Raw genomic sequence first — 19,113 nt, 5'->3', positions numbered from 1 at the left:
TCAAAACGACAATGAGATAACCACTTCACACCCCTAAGGATGGCTACTACTTTTTTAAAAAGAAAAGAAGTGTTGGTGAGGATGTGGAGAAATTGGAGTCCTCCTGCACTGCTCGTAGGAATATAAAACGGTACAGCCAATGTGGAAAAGACTTCAGCGATTCCTCAAAAAATAAATAAAAATAGAACTACTGTATGATCTAGCAATTCCACTTCTATATATATTCCCAAAAGAACTGAAAGCAGATATTTGTACACTAATATCTACAGCAGCGTTATTCACAATAGACAAAAAGTGGAAACAACCCAAATGTCAGATGCCAGGTGAATGGATAAACAAGATGTGGTATAAAAATACAATGGAAAATTATTCAGCCTTAAAAAGAAATGAAAATGCATGCTGCAATCTAGATGAGAACCTTGAGGACATTATGCTAAGTGAAATAAGCCAGACACAAGAAGACAAATACTATATGATTCCACTTATGTAAGGTACTTAGAACAGTCAAATTCATAGAGACAGAAAGTAGAATGGTGGTTACCAGGGGCTGGGAGGGGGAGAAAACAGGGAGTTATCATTTTATGGGCAGATTTTCAGTTTAGGATGATGAAAAAGTTCTGGAGATAGATAATGTGATGGCTGCACAACAATGTGAATGTACTTAATGCCATGGAACCATACACTTGAAAAATGGCTAAAATGGTAAATTTTGTTGTGTCTATTTTACCACAATGAAAAAAAAAAAACAATCCTATTCTGTTCACTGGATTGATAAAATTTATGTAATTGGTCCTATATTTCTATTTATGTTATCTAATAGCAACATGTTATGGTGATACTTTTAAAATTATGCACAACTGTTCACAATCATCCATTTTAACATTATTTGAAATAATTAACATCCCCCCCCCCCAAAAATCCTAGTCATCCTAATTCCTAGATTTTTATTCCATCAATTCAATAGTTTTCAAAACTGTCTTTCATTAGAATCACACAGAGATCTTTTAAAAATTCCAAAGCCCAGACCACACTCCCAGGTTAATACACAGGTTATTTTTTTAATCTCTCAAGGTGATTACACATCCGGACAAGTTTGGGAACCACTGCATTAATCTGTATTTCTGTAGCCCTCAGAGTAATTTTTTTTTAAAGCTCTTTTTAAAAAAAAAAAAAAAAAATTTATTTATTTTTGGCTGCATTGGGTCTTCATTGCTGCACACGGGGCTTTCTCTAGTTGCAGTGAGTGGGGGCTACTCTTTGTTGTAGTGCGTGGGCTTCTCACTGTGGTGGCTTCTCTTGCTGTGGAGCACAGGCTCTAGGCACACAGGCTTCAGTAGTTGCAGCATGCAGGCTCAGTAGTTGTGGTTCGCGGGCTCTACAGCACAGGCTCAGTAGTTGTGGCGCACGGGCTTAGTGGCTCTGCGGCATGTGGGATTTTCCCGGACCAGGGATGAAACCCGTGTCCCCTGCATTGGGGAGATTCTCAACCACTGTGCCACGAGGGAAGCCCCCTCAGTAATTTTTATAAATTTCTTAAATTTATAAGTGTAATTTCAGTATCAGGTATCCTTACCATATCTCAATGAACAAAAGATCTATATTAAAATCCAGAATAAAACACCTTATCTGTGATTTTGTACATACTTCTGCTCACTCAGTGAACACATTACTTATACAGTAAAGAATACTTAGAAAGCAATGACATATTATTCTGGTTTACAACTTCAAGTGCTCAGGAAATATAGTAACTCGCTAATATTTTTAATTTTTAAGTCTTCTGTTTTACTATTTCCAATAACTTTAAAAAGATGTAGGTACAAGAGATATAGTGGTCTACAGGGTCCACAATCTGTCTCATATTTTTCGTGCCCTATAATCCAGCTCCAATACCTGCAAGAAATACGACCTTGGACAAGTTCCTTAACCTCCCTGTGCTTCAGATTTATCAACTGTAAAACTGGAGTAATAGCTCTGTTTCGAGAATTGATTTAATACATATTAAGCCCTGATTTCAAACACTGCTTGGCCAGTTATGCTCATTCCCTTCGGGAAAAAAACTTCTTGGGCTTCCCTGGTGGCGCAGTGGTTGAGGGTCTGCCTGCTAATGTGGGGGACACGGGTTCGAGCCCTGGTCTGGGAGGACCCCACATGCCACGGAGCGACTAGGCCCATGAGCCACAACTACTGAGCCTGTGCGTCTGGAGCCTGTGCTCCGCAACAAGAGAGGCCGCGATAGTGAGAGGCCCGCGCACCGCGATGAAGAGTGGCCCCCGCTTGCCGCAACTAGAGAAAGCCCTGGCACAGAAACGAAGACCCAACATAGCAATCAATCAATCAATCAATCAATCAATCAATAAATCTTAAAAAAAAAAAATTTCTCTATTATGGTTCATATCTAAAACCAATAGTTGAAAAAGACAGATTTGTATGAATCTCTAAGAATGATAGTAAGAAATGATAGTAAGAAAAGCTTAATGGGGAGGAAAAAAGAGAGAGAAAAAAGTCTTTCTTAGCACTTTGTTTTTTTTCTCATTAATGTTTCTGGAAAGCATGAGAATGTGGAAAACTGACCATGCAAATCCTAATGGCTCAAGCATCACAGAGAAATGTCATGAGTCATAAGTACTATTATATCATCACTTAAGACTTCAGAAATAGGATGCATAATAATCTTGATGACAGACATTAATAATAGACTAGCACAGACAGGCTAAAAGGAGGAAAAACAAGACAGTAACTATGCCCAACTTGGCAAATAGTGGATACCTTGACATAAGATGGAAGTTTCCCCTACTTTTGAGATTCTAGAGTACACTCACAATTTAGCATACAATTCCAAGAGGGTTCATAAACCAGAGAGAAGAGATCTTTTACCAATAAGCACTACCAAGTCCAGCTGGGCTTCAAGCCCTAGAACTGTGCTGTTAATGCAAACCAATATACAAATGACTATTCAGCACTTGTAAATGTGACCAGACAACGCTGAGGTGTACTCTAAGTACAGAATGCATATTAGATTTCAAAGACTTAGTTTTAAAAAAAAAAAAAAAGAAAGAAAATACCTCGTTCTTATCATCTTTATATGTAACTACATGCTGAAATATCTTAGATATATTAGGTTAAATATATTAAAATTCATTTCACTTTTTAAAAAACTTTCTTTAATGTGCCTACTACCAGATTTAAAAACACATATGCGGGGGGCTTCCCTGGTGGCGCAGTGGTTGAGAATCTGCCTGCCAATGCAGGGGACACGGGTTCGAGCCCTGGTCTGGGAAGATCCCACATGCCACGGAGCAACTAGGCCCGTGAGCCACAATTACTGAGCCTGTGCATCTGGAGCCTGTGCTCCGCAACAAGAGAGGCCACGATAGTGAGAGGCCCACGCACCGCGATGAAGAGTGGCCCCCACTTGCCGCAACTAGAGAAAGCCCTCGCACAGAAACGAAGACCCAACACAGTCATAAATAAATAAACAAATAAATAAAAAATAAAAAAAAAAAACACATATGCGACTCACATTATATTTCTATTAGACAGTGCTACCTTAGAAGACAAGAAGAAAGGAACTGAGTCCTTAGAAAACATAACAGTGATAGCTCTTAGCTTCCCTAGAAGTTCAGGTTTTCAGAGGTATTGAGGAACCCAACCAAAGGACATCCTAAAGCTATATAAAATGGCTACTAATATACCACCTTAAATCTTGTGGTGCTTATATTTAATTAAAATGGAGATAAAGAGACTGTGTAAAAGCCACAGGTGTGGCAGAAGATAAACATAGCTTTACGGTGAAATTTAAAGTATAGTCTTTCATTTACTGCCAAAAAACAAAACAAAAAAACCTTGACTGACTTCTTTAGTGATGCTCCTAAGGTATTATTTTAATTATAAGTGTAAAGGCCCGGGTGTAAGCAATACCATCCAAAAGAACTTTCTGCAATTATAGAAATATTCTCTACCTACACTACCCAATACAATAGCCAGCAGTCATAAGAGCATTTGAAACGTGGTTTGCACAACTGAGGAACTGAATTTTTATTTTTTCAATTAATTGAAATTTAAATAGCTAAAACTGGCTGGTGGCTACTATAATAACAGCACAGTTCTAAATAAAAATGGCCAGGTTCCTCACCAATCACCATACTAAAGCCTGCAACTTCAGAGCTATTCACATACATAGGACTTCCAGTCAGCATTTTAGTGCCCAAAAGTCTTAAGAGTAGAAAAGGAGGTAATTCAGACATTCAGGATCTCAAAAATATTACTTCTTATGTAATTCAGGAAACTACAGGTAGATGGGCACTACCAAAACAGTAAGACAAAAAAAGAAAACATGACATCCAGAAAATAAGGGATCCAACACAGACAAAAAGGCGAAGAGAATTCCCAAGATGACTGCTGTGAAACAGGCCTTATAGAACAAGAAGTCCAAATTGGAACAGAACAATGAAGGGCTCAAATAGTGATATTGAGAAAGAGAGAGAGGGAGGGAGGGAGGGAGGGAGGGAGAGAGAGGGGGGAGAGAGAGGGGGGAGAGAGGGAGAGAGAGAGAGGGAGAGGGAGGGAGGGAGAGAGAGAGAGAGAGAGAGAGAGAGAGAGAGAGAGGGAGGGAGGGAGGGAGGGAGGGAGAGAGGGAGAGGGAGAAAGAGAGAGGGAAGAAACTGAAAGATTACACACACTCCTTAAAGGTTGGGAAGGGAGATTTATACTTCTGGTAGGTAGCCTAGGGGCAAATTACCAATAAGTACATAGATCAGGGCTCAGCAAACTTTATCTGTAAAGAGCCAGAGAAATATTTTAGGCTAAATATTTTAGGCTTTGTGGAGTCATCTGTCTCTTGTCACAACTATTCAATTCTGCTGTAGTGTGAAAGCAGGCATAAAATAATCCAAATGAAGGAACAGGGCTGTGTTACAATAAAAATTTTATTTACAGAAACAGGTGGCAGGCTATGTTTGCCCTGTGTGGTGGTAGTTTACCAGCCCCTGACATAGATAATTAAGTGAAAAAAGAGATAATCATTAACACTGGGGAAAACAAAATTATAGAGAGGAAATGGAATGTAATCCTAATATACCAAATGGCTCACTGAAAATAATATTTATAAAATTATAGTAATAGAAACAATAGGTATTGTTTTTTACCAAATCTCCTAACTATACTGGCAAGATATGGGAAAAAAGAGAAGGGAAGAGGGAAAAGAGTATATAGGTATGCCGATGTCTAAGCATCTGGGGTAGTAAGATAGCTAAACCATTAATAGAAAGTCAATAGATTAAATCCTGAATAACTGAAATAACAGAAAACTCAGGAATCAGCACGGTATCTGCTTGTAAGTTTTTAAATACATAAATTAAGACAGTTAAAAGAATTAAAAGGGACTGCCTCTGAGGAGCACATCTAGTAGTTGGGCTCAGGATTATAGCGCTTCATTTTAAATCTTGGTAATCAGCTTGACTTCTTAAAACTATATAAATATATACAGTGAACACTGCTAATTGCCTACCTGATACTTATTCCCCTTCCTCTAATTAACTGCCTACCTAGTATCTATTCTCCATTTCTTCTTACTAACCAGAGCCTTATTTTGCTCAGAGTGGCAATGTTCCCATATAAAAAAATATTTCTCTCAGTAGTATAGCCAATTAAACGTCAGCTAAAGTTTCCAGAAAAGAATCTACTTTCTGATCCAAGGGTCACTCCTTCTCACTTCCTCCCTCCCTTCCTCTTCCTGCCTGGAATCCACTGTGAGTGAGGTTTGGAGATGCAACACTTACTGGGGCCATGAGGATAAAAGCCAAAGGCTAAAGATGAAAGAGCAGAAAACTTGAGGGAACCTGAGTTTTGATGACGTTATTGAACAGATTATCTACCTCCAGACTCCTTGCTATTGAGAAAAATCAATTCCTACATAAGCCAGGTAGTTAGGTTTTCTGTCATTTGCAACTGAATGCAGTCCTAACTTGTACGATTAATTATTCTGTTGACAATAAAGGTTTATTTTAATTTTCAGAGAGAAAAAAATGAAAAGAGTCTTGATTTGTCCAGGCTTACCTAGTCATCCATTCCACTGAAACTAATAAGGGATGTATGAAAAAATTTCGGGTGTGCATGAAAAAAGATGTGCACGTGACATAAAAAAATGACATCTCAACAATGATTACAATCACAGCCAATACTTCATACCCTCACATCTTTTAGGGAAAACTAATAAATTTCCTTCATTTTCTCTTCTTCCCACATCCCATCTTACCACTGTTTCATCTCTCTTCAAGTCTCACTAATTCAACAACTGCTTGGGACTAAATCTTCTAACAGATTGTGCCTTATATTATTTAAATCAGAGAACTGTAATAACCTAAAGCTTTTAACACTACAGGTCTTAAAGTCTTCTGTGCATCTGCAACTATCCTACAAATTAAGTGTCCTAAATTTGCCTAATTCAAAGTTGAAGAAAATTGAAACACACCCCAAAAGTAAACATGTCTTATATAGAAAATTACAAATTTAAATTACTTTAATTAGAGCAAAAACAGAGGTTTGAGAATGAGAAGGACTACCTCAACCCAAAACATGACTACAGATCACCATCAAAAACAAATATTAATACTGCTTAATTTTAAGAGTACCATGACTGTATTTCCACTAGTACTAAAAAAGTATACTTCAATGCATAAGTCTCTACTTTCATCCCACATTTTTTCTATCATCCCAAATCAAAAGTCAGGCCACTGCATTGACACACAGCCTATCCTCACTGCAAGAGAATTATTCAAATGTGTAAAAGAAAGAATGAAGGGGTCAAAGAAAACTAAATACTTATAGTACTTTGCCAAACTTAACCTCCTGAATATGTCTGCAAGATATTAGTTTGCGGGCTTCCCTGGTGGCGCAGTGGTTGGGATGGGAGTCTGCCTGCTAGTGCGGGGGACACGGGTTCGAGCCCTGGTCTGGGAAGATCCCGCATGCCGCGGAGTGGCTGGGCCCGTGGGCCACAACTGCTGAGCCTGCGCGTCTGGAGCCTGTGCCCCGCAACGGGAGGGGCCGCGGTGGTGAGGGGCCCGCGCACCGCGATGAGGAGTGGCCCCCGCTTGCCGCAACTAGAGAAAGCCCTCGCATGAACCGAAGACCCAACACAGCCAAAAATAAAAATAAAATAAATAAATAAAGTAGCTATAAAAAAGAAAAGTGCTTTTAAAAAAAAAATAAAAAATAAAAGATATTAGTTTGCTTTATCACACATTTTCTATAAAGTCATTAAAATTAACAAGCCTAAAGAAATATCAAGTAAGAGTTTAAATAAGACAGCTTACCTTTTATTTATAGGTTTTTCATCTTTTTCATAAGGCTTTACAAACCACTTGCCAATACGTACAAAGTTCCGGTTCATTAAACACCGTTCCAACAGATTGTGAACTGCTTTGAAAAGCAAAGTACGGCATTCATAGGAAAGTCCATTCTCCCACACTCCATCTTCCTCTTCTATAAAAGAAATGAAAGAAACAAAAGGTAACACTGTGGCACTATATCTACTTAGAGCTAAGTAAAAAGTGTGATAGTTTAATCCCTAAATTCATAAACCCTACTTCACCTCAGAATATTGAGCTACAATCACTTCGGTATCTCTCTAGACATTAAAATATCAGGTTTCAAAGCTACTCCATAGAGAATAAAAGGCCAAAGTGCCATTTATTCTATTAAATTACCTGAAAATTATTTTTCCACCATATAAAAAGGCAATGATATATTGCAAACAGACTGATTTGGTTTCTGTATAAATGAAAAGGACATTTGTATAACCAAGGGAAATATTACACATTCTATACCTAAGATGCCAGTTTCTAAGCTGGCTCACTTGTTAGTTACTTTCCAAAACTGACCTTGCCAAAAAAACTAGACAGTTAATAATTAAACTCAAAATATTTTATGTCCATCAGCATTCTAATCCATGACTCAACTATAAAAATACGTGATGGATAAAAAGGAAGCTTTTGGCAACGAGCCCAACAAGCAGCGCATTATCAGCCACCTTAGGTCTCATTACAACCAAATGATTCCCATGCTTACTATTCAGTATAGGATTCTCTACTTGGGGGGAGAAACTTAAAAATTTAAAGACAAATTTTAAATGGCACTTCTGATATAAAGTTATAGCAATCGTCACTAACTATACAGCCTCAATTTTTCCAGCAAATCTATTAACCACCCAAGTGAAGTTACCAAAACAAAAAAACCAACAACAAAAAAAATGCAGTCATTTTGATATAAGTATGGATGTAGTTCAGAAAAAAAAACTTTTTACTCTCTATCCATCTCATACCTGTAACAAAGCATCCAAGGAATCCTACTATAAATGATAGCTACTCCCGTCAGCATTTTAACTTTTGTAATATTTTAAACTGCTATTTCAAATATAATTTAGTATCCTTCTGTAACTTCTATAACTTTATAAACATTTTATAAATATGGGTCTTCTTTCAATTTAAGTAAAAATAATCTTTCTTAATTAAACACTAAAAATGTATATAACATTCCAATAGAAAAATAATAAACTAAGATGCTTTTGAATAAAAGCAGAGACACATACTAAGAGTGACACATGGTTTATATTCATAACTTATACAACAAATGGGCAGAATAAACATTAACTCAAAAGCATGACAGTGGACTTTAACTGCACTAGAAATTTGTGCCACTACAAAGGTTAATGTTGATTTTATGTTGTTCTTTAAAGTGTTTCCTAAATTATAGTTGAAGTCTTTCAAATAAACTAATTGTGTTTTTTCAAAAAAGGAAAGCTCTTAAAACATGAGGTAAGCTTTAGAAAATGACAATACTTGAGAGTTGAAATAATTTTTAAAAGTTCTTCACATTCTACTACATTACAGACAACCTTATCTACTTCCATTTAAAGCCAAAATTTTACAAGTTTCACTTTATTAAAGAAAACAGGCTAGAAGAAAAGGGAAGTGGCACATAGTGACTTCACTTTAATTATTTAAAAGGTCTAGATCACAAGCATATTTGTGAGTTGCTGAGAGAAAAAAAAATGAATCTTTCGCAATCTGCTTTCAGCCTAATCAGGTTCTATCATTTCAAAATTAAATACCTACAACATTAAGAGTTTTATCTAAAGTTATGTGATTTATGATTACTAAAAGTACACATATTGTTAATTCCAAGAGAATTATGCCGGAATTCTTCACTTCTTTATAACCTATTTAGTGTACTTTTATTTTTATTGCCTTTTACCTCAAAAATCCTTACCTTCTAGGAAGCACAATGGAGTAACATTTGTCATACATAAGTAGCCCCTACCAAACAAAATCTTTTTTCTGACTACTTCTAAGTTTTAAACCAACAAAGAACCAAGACACACAGTTACCATTACATTTCAAAGTTGTACAGTCACTATAAACTTCAAATACCAGAAAATCATTCACTTAAAACTTGAGACTGAATTTGCCTTCTTCCCCAAAAGAGTAAATTAAAAATCTTTTGAATAGTAAGTAATACGACTGTATTACATAAATACAATTTATATAAATTTTCACATAAAATTCTGAATATTCTATGGTTTTATTTTTAAAAATCTATTTCAGTTAAACCTATATTTAAATAGTTTAAGAATACTAAATATAGTTAAAAAATTAACCAGTATTAATATTCAAGCATTTCTCCCTCATTGCTCTAAATTTTTTTGTCTAGAGAAACTCAGGTGAACTTACTACTCATTTTACATTATACCCTCAAATGCCCACAATGCTCATTAACACTAAATGGGAGTATGCATAAAACAAACAGACCACTTGTTAGGATTTTCTAAGGCCAACAAATATCTTGAGTATATCTTCACCTATATGGTAGGTAACTAAGCAACCATTACAAAAGTAACAATTTCATTTTTCATTGCTGAGGAAATAATAAGAATAATTCCTAATAACATTCAATGAAAAGCTTGAAGGTTTTTTTTTGGTGGGGGGGGGGGGTGTCACTTAGCAACAAGAAGCCTACTGAGCCAAGCTTGTATCTTGATATTATAACCATAATAAAAGTACTTCTACATGTTGTATTCAGAGATATAAAAAGTGAAATGGTGGGACTTCCCTGGTGGTCCAGTGGTTAAAACCCCACGCTCCAATGCAAGGGGCCCGGGTTCGATCTCTGGTCAGGGAACTAGAACTAGATCCCACATGCCGCAACTAAAGGAGCCCACATGCTGCAACTAAAAGATTCCCTCGGAGCTTCCCTGATGGCGCAGTGGTTAAGAATCCACCTGCCAATGCAGGGGACACGGGTTTGATCCCTGGTCTAGGAAGATCCCACATATCGGGAAGCAACTAAGCAACTACTGAGTCTGCGCCCTAGAGCCTGCGAGCCACAACTACTAAGCCTGCGTGCTGCAACTACTGAAGCCTGCAAGCCTAGAGCCTGTGCTTCGCAACAAGAGAAGCCACCGCAGTGAGAAGCCCTCGCACCGCAACAAAGAGTAGCCCCTGCTTGCTGCAACTAGAGAAAGCTCGCGGGCAGCAACGAAGACCCAACGCAGCCAAAAATAAAATAAATAAAATTTAAAAGTAAATAAAAGATTCCCTCATGCCACAACTAAAGATCCCGCATGCCACAACTAAAGATCCTGCATGCCACAACTAAGACCCAGCACAGCCAAATAAATAAATAAATTTTTTTTTTTTTAAAAGTGAAATGGTACAACTAAGCCACCCAAGACATAGTGATATGCACCTCTTACATTAATTAAAGTAAGTCCTTGAATCTCAACACCAGTATTATAACAGAAAAGGGAGGGAGGAGGAACACATGGCAAATCTTTACCTAGCTCTTTTGAACTTAATCAACCATAGCCTAATGGAAAAAGTCTGCTTAATGTATTTAAATAAATGTTTTCCTCCTCTTGTAACTGTATCCCCAGAGAAAACAGTTTCAATTCTGTGTTTTTAGTACTGTTCCATTACCCTTAGCATTAGAACTCTTAATCGTCATCGTTACTTGAAAAAATTTTACAAAGTATTTGAAGAAAACAATGCCTAAGTTTAAATGCTAAATTTGATTTCCATAAAAATTTTTTTTCTGAGGATACATATTATAGTGATGCAAAAGTATGTGATAGGTCATCAAAATAATTCTCCATGAGTGGGGGAAAAAAAACAAAAAAAGTTGATATACCTAGCACTTGTACTCAGTTTTCTCAAAACTGACATCTTTAAACATCTCCACAGTGGTAAGCCAGTAAAAAAGGAATCTTTTCCTAAGTAAGTCTGCCAAACTATTAAAATGCAACATGCACTAATGAATAATAAATGGGTCAAAAATGATCACTGTAGAAAATACTGTGTATTTCTTGAAAGAATAAAGAGAAATGTTTAAATGTGTAGCTCAGTGTCTGTCTTGAACAATAACTGCCCATTCATAAGCTATTCATTCAACAAGTATTACTGACAGCCTTAAACTGGCAGCATTATTGATCAGCAAAACCTGAAAAATTTTGGTTTAAAAGAAGCCTAATATGCTTACCTTTGATTTGAAGATTTAAAAGACACACTTTCTTGCTCAAAATGGATAGTACACAAAAAAGCATGGCAAACAAAGTTGTCCCTAGAGACTAGCAAACATAAAAAGTTGGGTCACAAGTAAATTATGGAACAGAAGACAGAAATGAATTAACTCTCTTCGGCTACCTGGGGAACAAAACAATTTTTTAGTTTGGCTGACACTAAACTCCTATACTTGGCTGCTATTTATCTATTTGTCAAGCTTGTTAAAGCTGCCACTTGAGGTTAAATTCCACTGTTAATTAATATCCTTCAGTAAAAGCATCCAAAATTAAATTCTAAGACTAAACAATGGCCTGTTTAGTTTGGCACTATTTACAATGAAATTCTGTTATAATGAAAAGTATTTGGACATGTTGCTAAAATCCCATATATATACCACAGGAGCCAGGAAAAATAAATATTTTTAGCCCGGACTGATTCTATTTTTTCAGTTCTCAAGGTATCAGTTTTCTCAAAGAGTCTTATCACATTCTAGCTACTATGATTTTCTTTTTAAGATGCAAACCTCAGAGAGGGAGCAGTTGTTTTTATTTTTGTTCCAAGGGAAAAACTAAAAGCCAATGATGACAGCAATAAAATTCAAAAAAGGGTAAGGCACAAGAATAAAAATACCCACAAAACTCTTCTCCTTCAAGAACAGACTAATGATAATGAAACAATGTTGATCTGAAGCAAACTAACAGTACACTTAAAAGAACCAATATAAAGACTTTTGACCAGAGGAATTAAGCTAAAATTTTCCCACCACCACATTTACATCTCTATCACACAACCACTGAACGAGGACTGCTACAAAGTTTAAATTCAAAAAAAATTAAAATTTAAAAGGTTGTAATCAAAGAGGAGTTCTGTTCTCCAATTCTTTTTCTATCAAAACATATGGATACTGATCAAACTATCCATTCTCTTAGAGGGAACAGAGCAAAAAGAAAAAGAAAAAAAAAAAGTGTTTGGCTTTGGGATTCAAGGGATATTATGAACAAATTATCCTTCTGGAACGTTAACAGTTAGGCCAGTACTAGTTAGCACAAATCCTGACCCAAAAATCATCAGGTCTTTGCAAATTACTAAATAGTATCCACTACTGCTACAAAACAAGTAACTGAGAGTTAAAGTATGTATCAAATCAGATCTGGTTTGCTGTAACAGACTTTTACCAATTAGCAATAAAACCAGTTTACATTCTATTTCTACATATCAGCAAATCTTGAAAGGAAGGTGACCCAAACATGTGCTACATGTAAGAGGCAGGCAGAAATTTAAAAGGCACTATGGAACCTGACCAAACTCTTCAGAACTATCAAGATCATCAAAAATAAAGCAAGTCTGAGAAACTGTCACAGTCTAGAACAGTTGAAGGAAACATGACAACTAAATGTAATATGGTATCTTTGATAAGATCATAGGATAGAAAAAGGACATTAGGTAAAAATAAAAGAAAACCAAAGAAAGTATCAATTTTAGGTAATACCAATGTATCAATATTGGTTCATTAGCTGTGAAAAATGTACATTTTGATGGAAGACGTTAACAATAAAAGAAATTGGGTGAGGGCTGTTATTCAGGAACTCTCTATACTATCTCTAACTTTTATGTAAATCTAAAACTATTTTAAAACAAAAAGTTACTTTAAAAAAATACGCTATGGATGACACAAAGGAGATTAAGGGGGTTAAGCAAAGGCAACTCTGTACTTTTATTGCTGAGTTAATAAGAAAAACTGAGACTTCTAATCTGCAAAAAGGAATGCCTCCCTCCTTCCCTCACCAACAAGAGAGGCACCATTATCACCATAATCACAAATATTTCAGTCACAAGATGTGGTAGGTGCTGAAGCAAACAGAAGGACACTGCCTGTGAAGAGCACGCTGAAACTAAATTAACCAGCTTTTTGTTACCACCTGGGTCCTTCCGGTTCCCCTTTCCTCACTACTACACCTCCACTTGGAACTCAGGATTGCCTCCTGCAGCTGATGCCACCCCTACTGTCCAGCTGCTCTCTTCTCAGGGGAGCTTAAAGGAAGGGGATAGAGTGCCACAGATGGGAAGAAATGAAAAAGGGGTTAGCTAGAGAGACAGAGGCAGACTAATTACCCCAAAAGGGAGGCAGACGGTGTCCCTGGAGCAAACAAAAGGGCGTGACAAATATACTCTATCTGCAAAGACCTTATTATTCTCTAAGCTATGTCTGATTTAGGTAAAAACATTCTAAAGTAAACGACAAATTAAAAAAAAAAAAAGCTAAAACATTATAAAAATACCATTGGCTACACCACCTGTTTAAAACAGTACAGGACAGACTTAGAACAGTAAATATGATTACATACAACTACTAATATATTTTTCTTTACTACTTCAATTGCTTTCACTCTGATAAATTCTTAGTATTCAATGGCATTCAGCAAAATCTGACAAGCCTAATCTTCCAAAACTACTTTCATCATGTTCAAATCAATATTTTAAGGTGTCGGTATTACCATTTTTAAGAAAATATGCTAAAAAAGTTAAACTAGAGAAGAAATTTTTTTTTATATAACAAGTTTCAGGAGAAAACATATTTAAACACATAACATGAAACATCGAAAAAAAATACCCACATAATATTTTAATATACATCAAAACAGCTTACATTTAACTTTAATAGGCTTTTAATTTTCAAAATGTTAGTCCTACTAAGGTAAGACATACTACGTATCTGTTAAAATTATCTCTGATTCCACAAAATGTGTTTCATGGACTCTGGGCCGGGGGTGGGGGATGGTCTGTTCAGATGCTCTGCCAACTTTACTGAGAAGACTGAAACCCCAAGTCAGCCAGTACAGTGTATCTATAGTTATCAACAACAGTAAAACAGCCTTCACAAATATTTCAGTAAGGTGGTTTTTATGACCACTTAAAGATTAAAGTAACTCAAGCATACCCAAGTCAATGAAAGAAAAAAGGAAGCTGGCAGGCTTAGCTTTTGGCATGACAATTACAAAGCATCATCTTGCTGATGCTGTAAAGGAATATTACATCATATACACGTATATACACGTATATACAAACACATCATTTAACATATTTTGAACCACACTACATACTTAAAACTAAGGGCTAGACTCTCCAGCAGGATCTTATTAGGAAAGCTGGAAAAGCTGGAAAGCATTTATCATAAAAGAATTGCAAGCACTCTCAAAAGTAAGTATTAACACTGAAGGGTTTGTTCATTAGAAGGTAAAAAGCAACTATCAAAACAAATGTGACACACATATTCCCTCAAAAACGCTGGTCTTACTAAGTGCTTATTTGAGATAGTCACCTGGATTACATTACATCCAAAAATAAAATAGGTTCTATAGGTCAAATGGACAATAATAGAAACGTCAGAGTACTCGACTTCCAATAAGAAAACTTTTTTTAGTTATCTAAAAATCCTAAATTTTCCAGTCAAGAATCATTATGTTACATCTTGCTGAAGTCTTTGGTACCCTGCAGCAAACAACTAATCATTTACACTCCTATTATCGAAGATTCAATTAACATGGACTCTAAAGTAAACACAAGCTTCAGTAATTACATGAAGAGCTATAGTTTCTCCTTCTAAAGTAACATTTGGTCCTAAATGTTAAGAAAACAAGACAAGTAATTTTACTGATTTGCTCATAAAATTATTTCTCTAACTTTTCAGATTATGATTCCATGTCCCACTGTAAAAGCTAACAAGTTGGCACTGTTTCATATCAAAGACAGTCTTTGATGGAACAGTATCTAAAATAAAAGTATCACTTTCCAAGAATAAGAAAATTAACATATGCCTTCATATGTTAATAATGTAACAACCACAAATAAAAATAATAAAGTAACTATATGCCTGGGGAAAAAAACACGAGAAAGTGACAATACAACATTTCTAGATCCTTCTACAACTGTCTACACATTCATACAGAAGAGAGCAGTGGCAGAACCGACTCAAAGATGAGTTACACTTGGCTTCCAAAGTATTTTATGACTTTGTTAGGAAATGCTCCCCAATTCCATTTTTCTTAAGTTAATTAATATAACATGCCTTCCTTGGGCCCTGTCTGCCAGAAATTCATGAGAAAGCTAGGTGGTAAAAGAATAAAGTTATTCCAGGCTTAAAAAACCTGCCATAATATGCATAATTTTTAAGTAAAATAAACTAACCCCAGTGAAATAAAACATGAAGCTGAATTTTTATCTGGTTTCATACTCAACAATGTTCCACTAAAAAAATCTTAATTTTTAATACAAATGTTTTTAAGAAAAGTATACAACATTGCTATATCGTTAGTTAGAAACAAGTTGTTTTCACCTGACAAGTCATGGTGAATAAGGTCAGCAAAATTGGGGTCTTCGCCCCACCAAAATATCCACAATTCTCTTCTTCCAGGTCTTTGATCTCGCCGCCAAACCCCAAGTACGTCTGCCTTAAGGCAGCGACTAAAACTGCTCAAAATGGGGTCTTCCTCTGTCACCGGAAACAGAATGGGGGCAGAAGTTGGGCCTTGCCATACATATCTTTTCCATTTAATTCCCGTCAAGTCAGCCTGAAGAAAAGAAAGCATGATTTTTTTTATTACTGCGTATTCATTCAAAATCAAAAGTACTCACTATTAAAGTCCCTTATTTCATTAAGACATTACAATTTTTCAACACGTGCTTACGATATTAAAGCAGACTGACCAAAAAAAACAAAAAAAATGCTTATTCTGATAATTCAGCAACCAAATATTAAAGGAAAAGAACAAAGACAGTTAAAAAATTAATACTGACATGTCACTGAATAGCAAGTCAATAAATATGTGTCCCAAGGAGAAATAAAAGAAACTTAACAATGTTAAATATAAACATGTACTTTAACGCTGCACGCTGAGTAAACATTTACTCTCTGTCCTAAGTTCTGTTCTAACTGGTTACATCTGTTCCTTGGTGTCAAACTTATAACAAAATTAACTTTTAAAGATTCATCATTCCATGTTTATAGAAGTCATGGCTCTAACGAAATCTGAACTACATTTGAAAAAAACCTTGTTAAATCTTTACACATCCCTTTTAGGAAAAGTCAAATAGCTGCTCACAAAGAACCGTCAGATTTGTGCTAGTCTTATCTTCAAAGAACCTGATCCTAAAAGTACCAAAAATAGACTGAGTTGGAGAAGACAGAAACGTAAAGCCTGTTTGTCTTATTACATCTGAAGAGATGCTGATCAATGGATATTGTACAAGAAAACATTTTATAAGGCGGAAAGGCATTGAAGAGCTCAATTTAGCATCGTGAAAGAAATTCATCAGAGCGAATTCAGTAACTCTTTACTCTAACTTAAAGGTGCAAAGCCTAAGGTGCCAAAAATGAAACTGCTGATACACGACTGGCAGTTTACACTTGCCAACTAGTTGTGCTCCGCCCACTCAATCCACTTACCTATCACACACTCTCTTAATATTTCTCATAGGACAGGGAAAACGAAAAAAGAAAGTTACCGAAACTTCAAATCATTTATGAAGCTAAGCTACTATCTAGTTGAAGACTGAATTCTGCAACAGTTGGTACTTTTGAAAGTCTTTATTGGATGTTCCCAGACCTGGGCCAACCTACACAATTGTCTTCCCTACATCCAGCTTCCCCTGACTTTCCAATAAAAGGAGGAGCAGCCTCCTCAAAACATTCTCAAAACGCAGGCAAAACAGACAAATATAAAAACATTTAGTACAGAACCACGGCACCTCCTCCATCAGCCCGCTCCCCTCTCACACAAACATAATGTTCTAATAAAAGCAAGACGGCCAGAAATTGTCAAAATGGCAAACTCTTTTCAGAGTTTAAAACAGAAAACATATGAAATGGCATTTACTGTTTTTTACACAGAGTCTGAAGTCACCCAAGGAAGAAACTAACCCCCTACAGTTTGACTCATATGAAAAAACGCAAAACGAAAAGAGTGCTTAAGTTCCGGGGTCCTGTTTACTGGGAGAAACCAAATGAGCAGAGTGAGGTAGTGGGAGAACGGGCGATAGTGGAAAGTGGGAGGAGGGGGTTCATGGTCAGTAAGGAGAAAAGCAACAGTTAAGCAAGAAACACAGAGAGGGAAATGCCAGCGTCCTGCCAGATAAGGAGCCCAAGTTGAAGACAAGACTACGGTGAGGAAAAAAGGAGTCGGAAACAAGAAAAAAGGCCGACACTCCTAAAACAGAGCCCAGGACGGCGGGGGTGGAACGCGTCTCCGGGCTGGTGCGGAGCTCGCCGCGGCGCCGGCTCCGGCTGGGCCTTGCCCGGGGACTCGGGCATCTGGATCCGACCCGGACCCCCTCCCCCACGGCCCAAGGGCGCACCTCGCGGCCCCTCCCCCACCGCCCGCTCGCCGCGGCCCCCGCCCGGCACTCACCAGGCAGAAGAGGTTACAGTGACAATCTTCCAGGCTGGCCCCGTTCGGCACGAAGGAGGAACTCATCGTCCCTCACAGCAGCCGCCGCCGGCGCCACAACCCACCATCCGCCATTACCGCCGCCTCCGACCAGAGAGAGAAACACAGACACCGGGGAGGGCGGGGGGGTGGTGGTTGGGGGGGCGGTGGAAGAGGAGGCCGCCGGGCCGCCAGCCCTCCCCACCCACCCCCCCGCCGCCGCGAGCAGCCCCCGCCGCCCGGCCGGCACCCAGCCGCCCGGGGCCGAGGGCCGGAGGCGGGAGGGCCGCGCTCGCCCGGCCGGCCGGACTGAGGCCGCCGCGGAGCCCGCGGACGCTCGTCCCTCTCTGGGGGACAGAGGGGATGTGTGCCCCTGCCACAAGAAAAAATAATAAATTACACAATAAATAATTAAAATCGAGTCCGAGAGGGCAGAGCCCAAGCCCTGGAGGGTTCTCCCGGGCAGAGAGGCGCCCGCAGAGGGGCGGGAAGGGCGAGAACCGGGAGAGAAGCCGAGGCCCCCGGCCCGGCAGCGGCGATGTCCTTAAGCCCAGAGTCTCCTCTGTGGCGGAGGTGGTGGCGGCGTCTGCGGGCTCAGACCATTCTCTGGCTGTGTCTTCGTGTCGTCCCTGAGCCAAGCCGGACCAGCGTCCGCTCTCCTGCGGCCTCACCGCCGGGACGCCGTAGTCTCCCCCATTTTGTGGGCCCAGCGGGCGGTGTTTTTCCCCCTTTAATCCGAATTCACGGGTTTTCCCTTCGCTTTAATGGCGGCCACAGGGACCAGCTCGCCCTCTCTGCTCGCCCATTGGCCGCCTGAAGGTCACATGGGCCCGGGCTCCGTGGGGAGGAGGAGAGAGGAGGGAGCGAGGGAGGGCCGGGAAGCTTTCAGCAGAGGCGGTGAGCCCAGGGGGACGGGGTAGCCAGCTGGTGGCCACTAAAATAGCGCCACCTGCTGGGTGCCCCGGCCAGTGTGAGATGACCCGGGCCCTGGCGCTTTCTCCTTGCCGCAGAATTCACAGTACAAGAGGGTTCACATCACAAATCTGAGAATTATGTTGAAATCAGTTTGAATTCTTTGGAAGAGGAAGTGTTGCAAAAATTCCAAGCCATTCTCATTTATTCCACAAGGCCATGGG

The 19,113-nt window shown here is 38.4% G+C and overlaps 1 protein-coding gene across 1 annotated transcript in view; it reads right to left on the bottom strand.

Moving 5' to 3' along the window:
- Window positions 1-18,094, bottom strand: part of MED13 (mediator complex subunit 13) — a 93,197-nt gene extending 75,103 nt beyond the window's left edge. Inside the window, exons 1-3 of the mRNA XM_036835246.1 lie at window positions 17,960-18,094; window positions 15,889-16,123; window positions 7,314-7,482 (exon numbers count right to left, since the gene is read on the bottom strand). Of these exons, the coding sequence (XP_036691141.1) occupies window positions 7,314-7,482; window positions 15,889-16,123; window positions 17,960-18,025 (470 nt within the window). The 5' untranslated portion in view covers window positions 18,026-18,094. The remainder of the gene's footprint in view (window positions 1-7,313; window positions 7,483-15,888; window positions 16,124-17,959) is intronic.
- Between the last annotated feature and the right edge of the window lie 1,019 nt (window positions 18,095-19,113).

This window comes from Balaenoptera musculus, chromosome 20 (assembly GCF_009873245.2).
Source record: "Balaenoptera musculus isolate JJ_BM4_2016_0621 chromosome 20, mBalMus1.pri.v3, whole genome shotgun sequence".
NCBI lineage: Eukaryota > Metazoa > Chordata > Mammalia > Artiodactyla > Balaenopteridae > Balaenoptera > Balaenoptera musculus.
The sequence above is the reverse complement of the archived record's forward strand: the minus strand, read 5'-3'. Positions and strand labels throughout refer to the sequence as shown.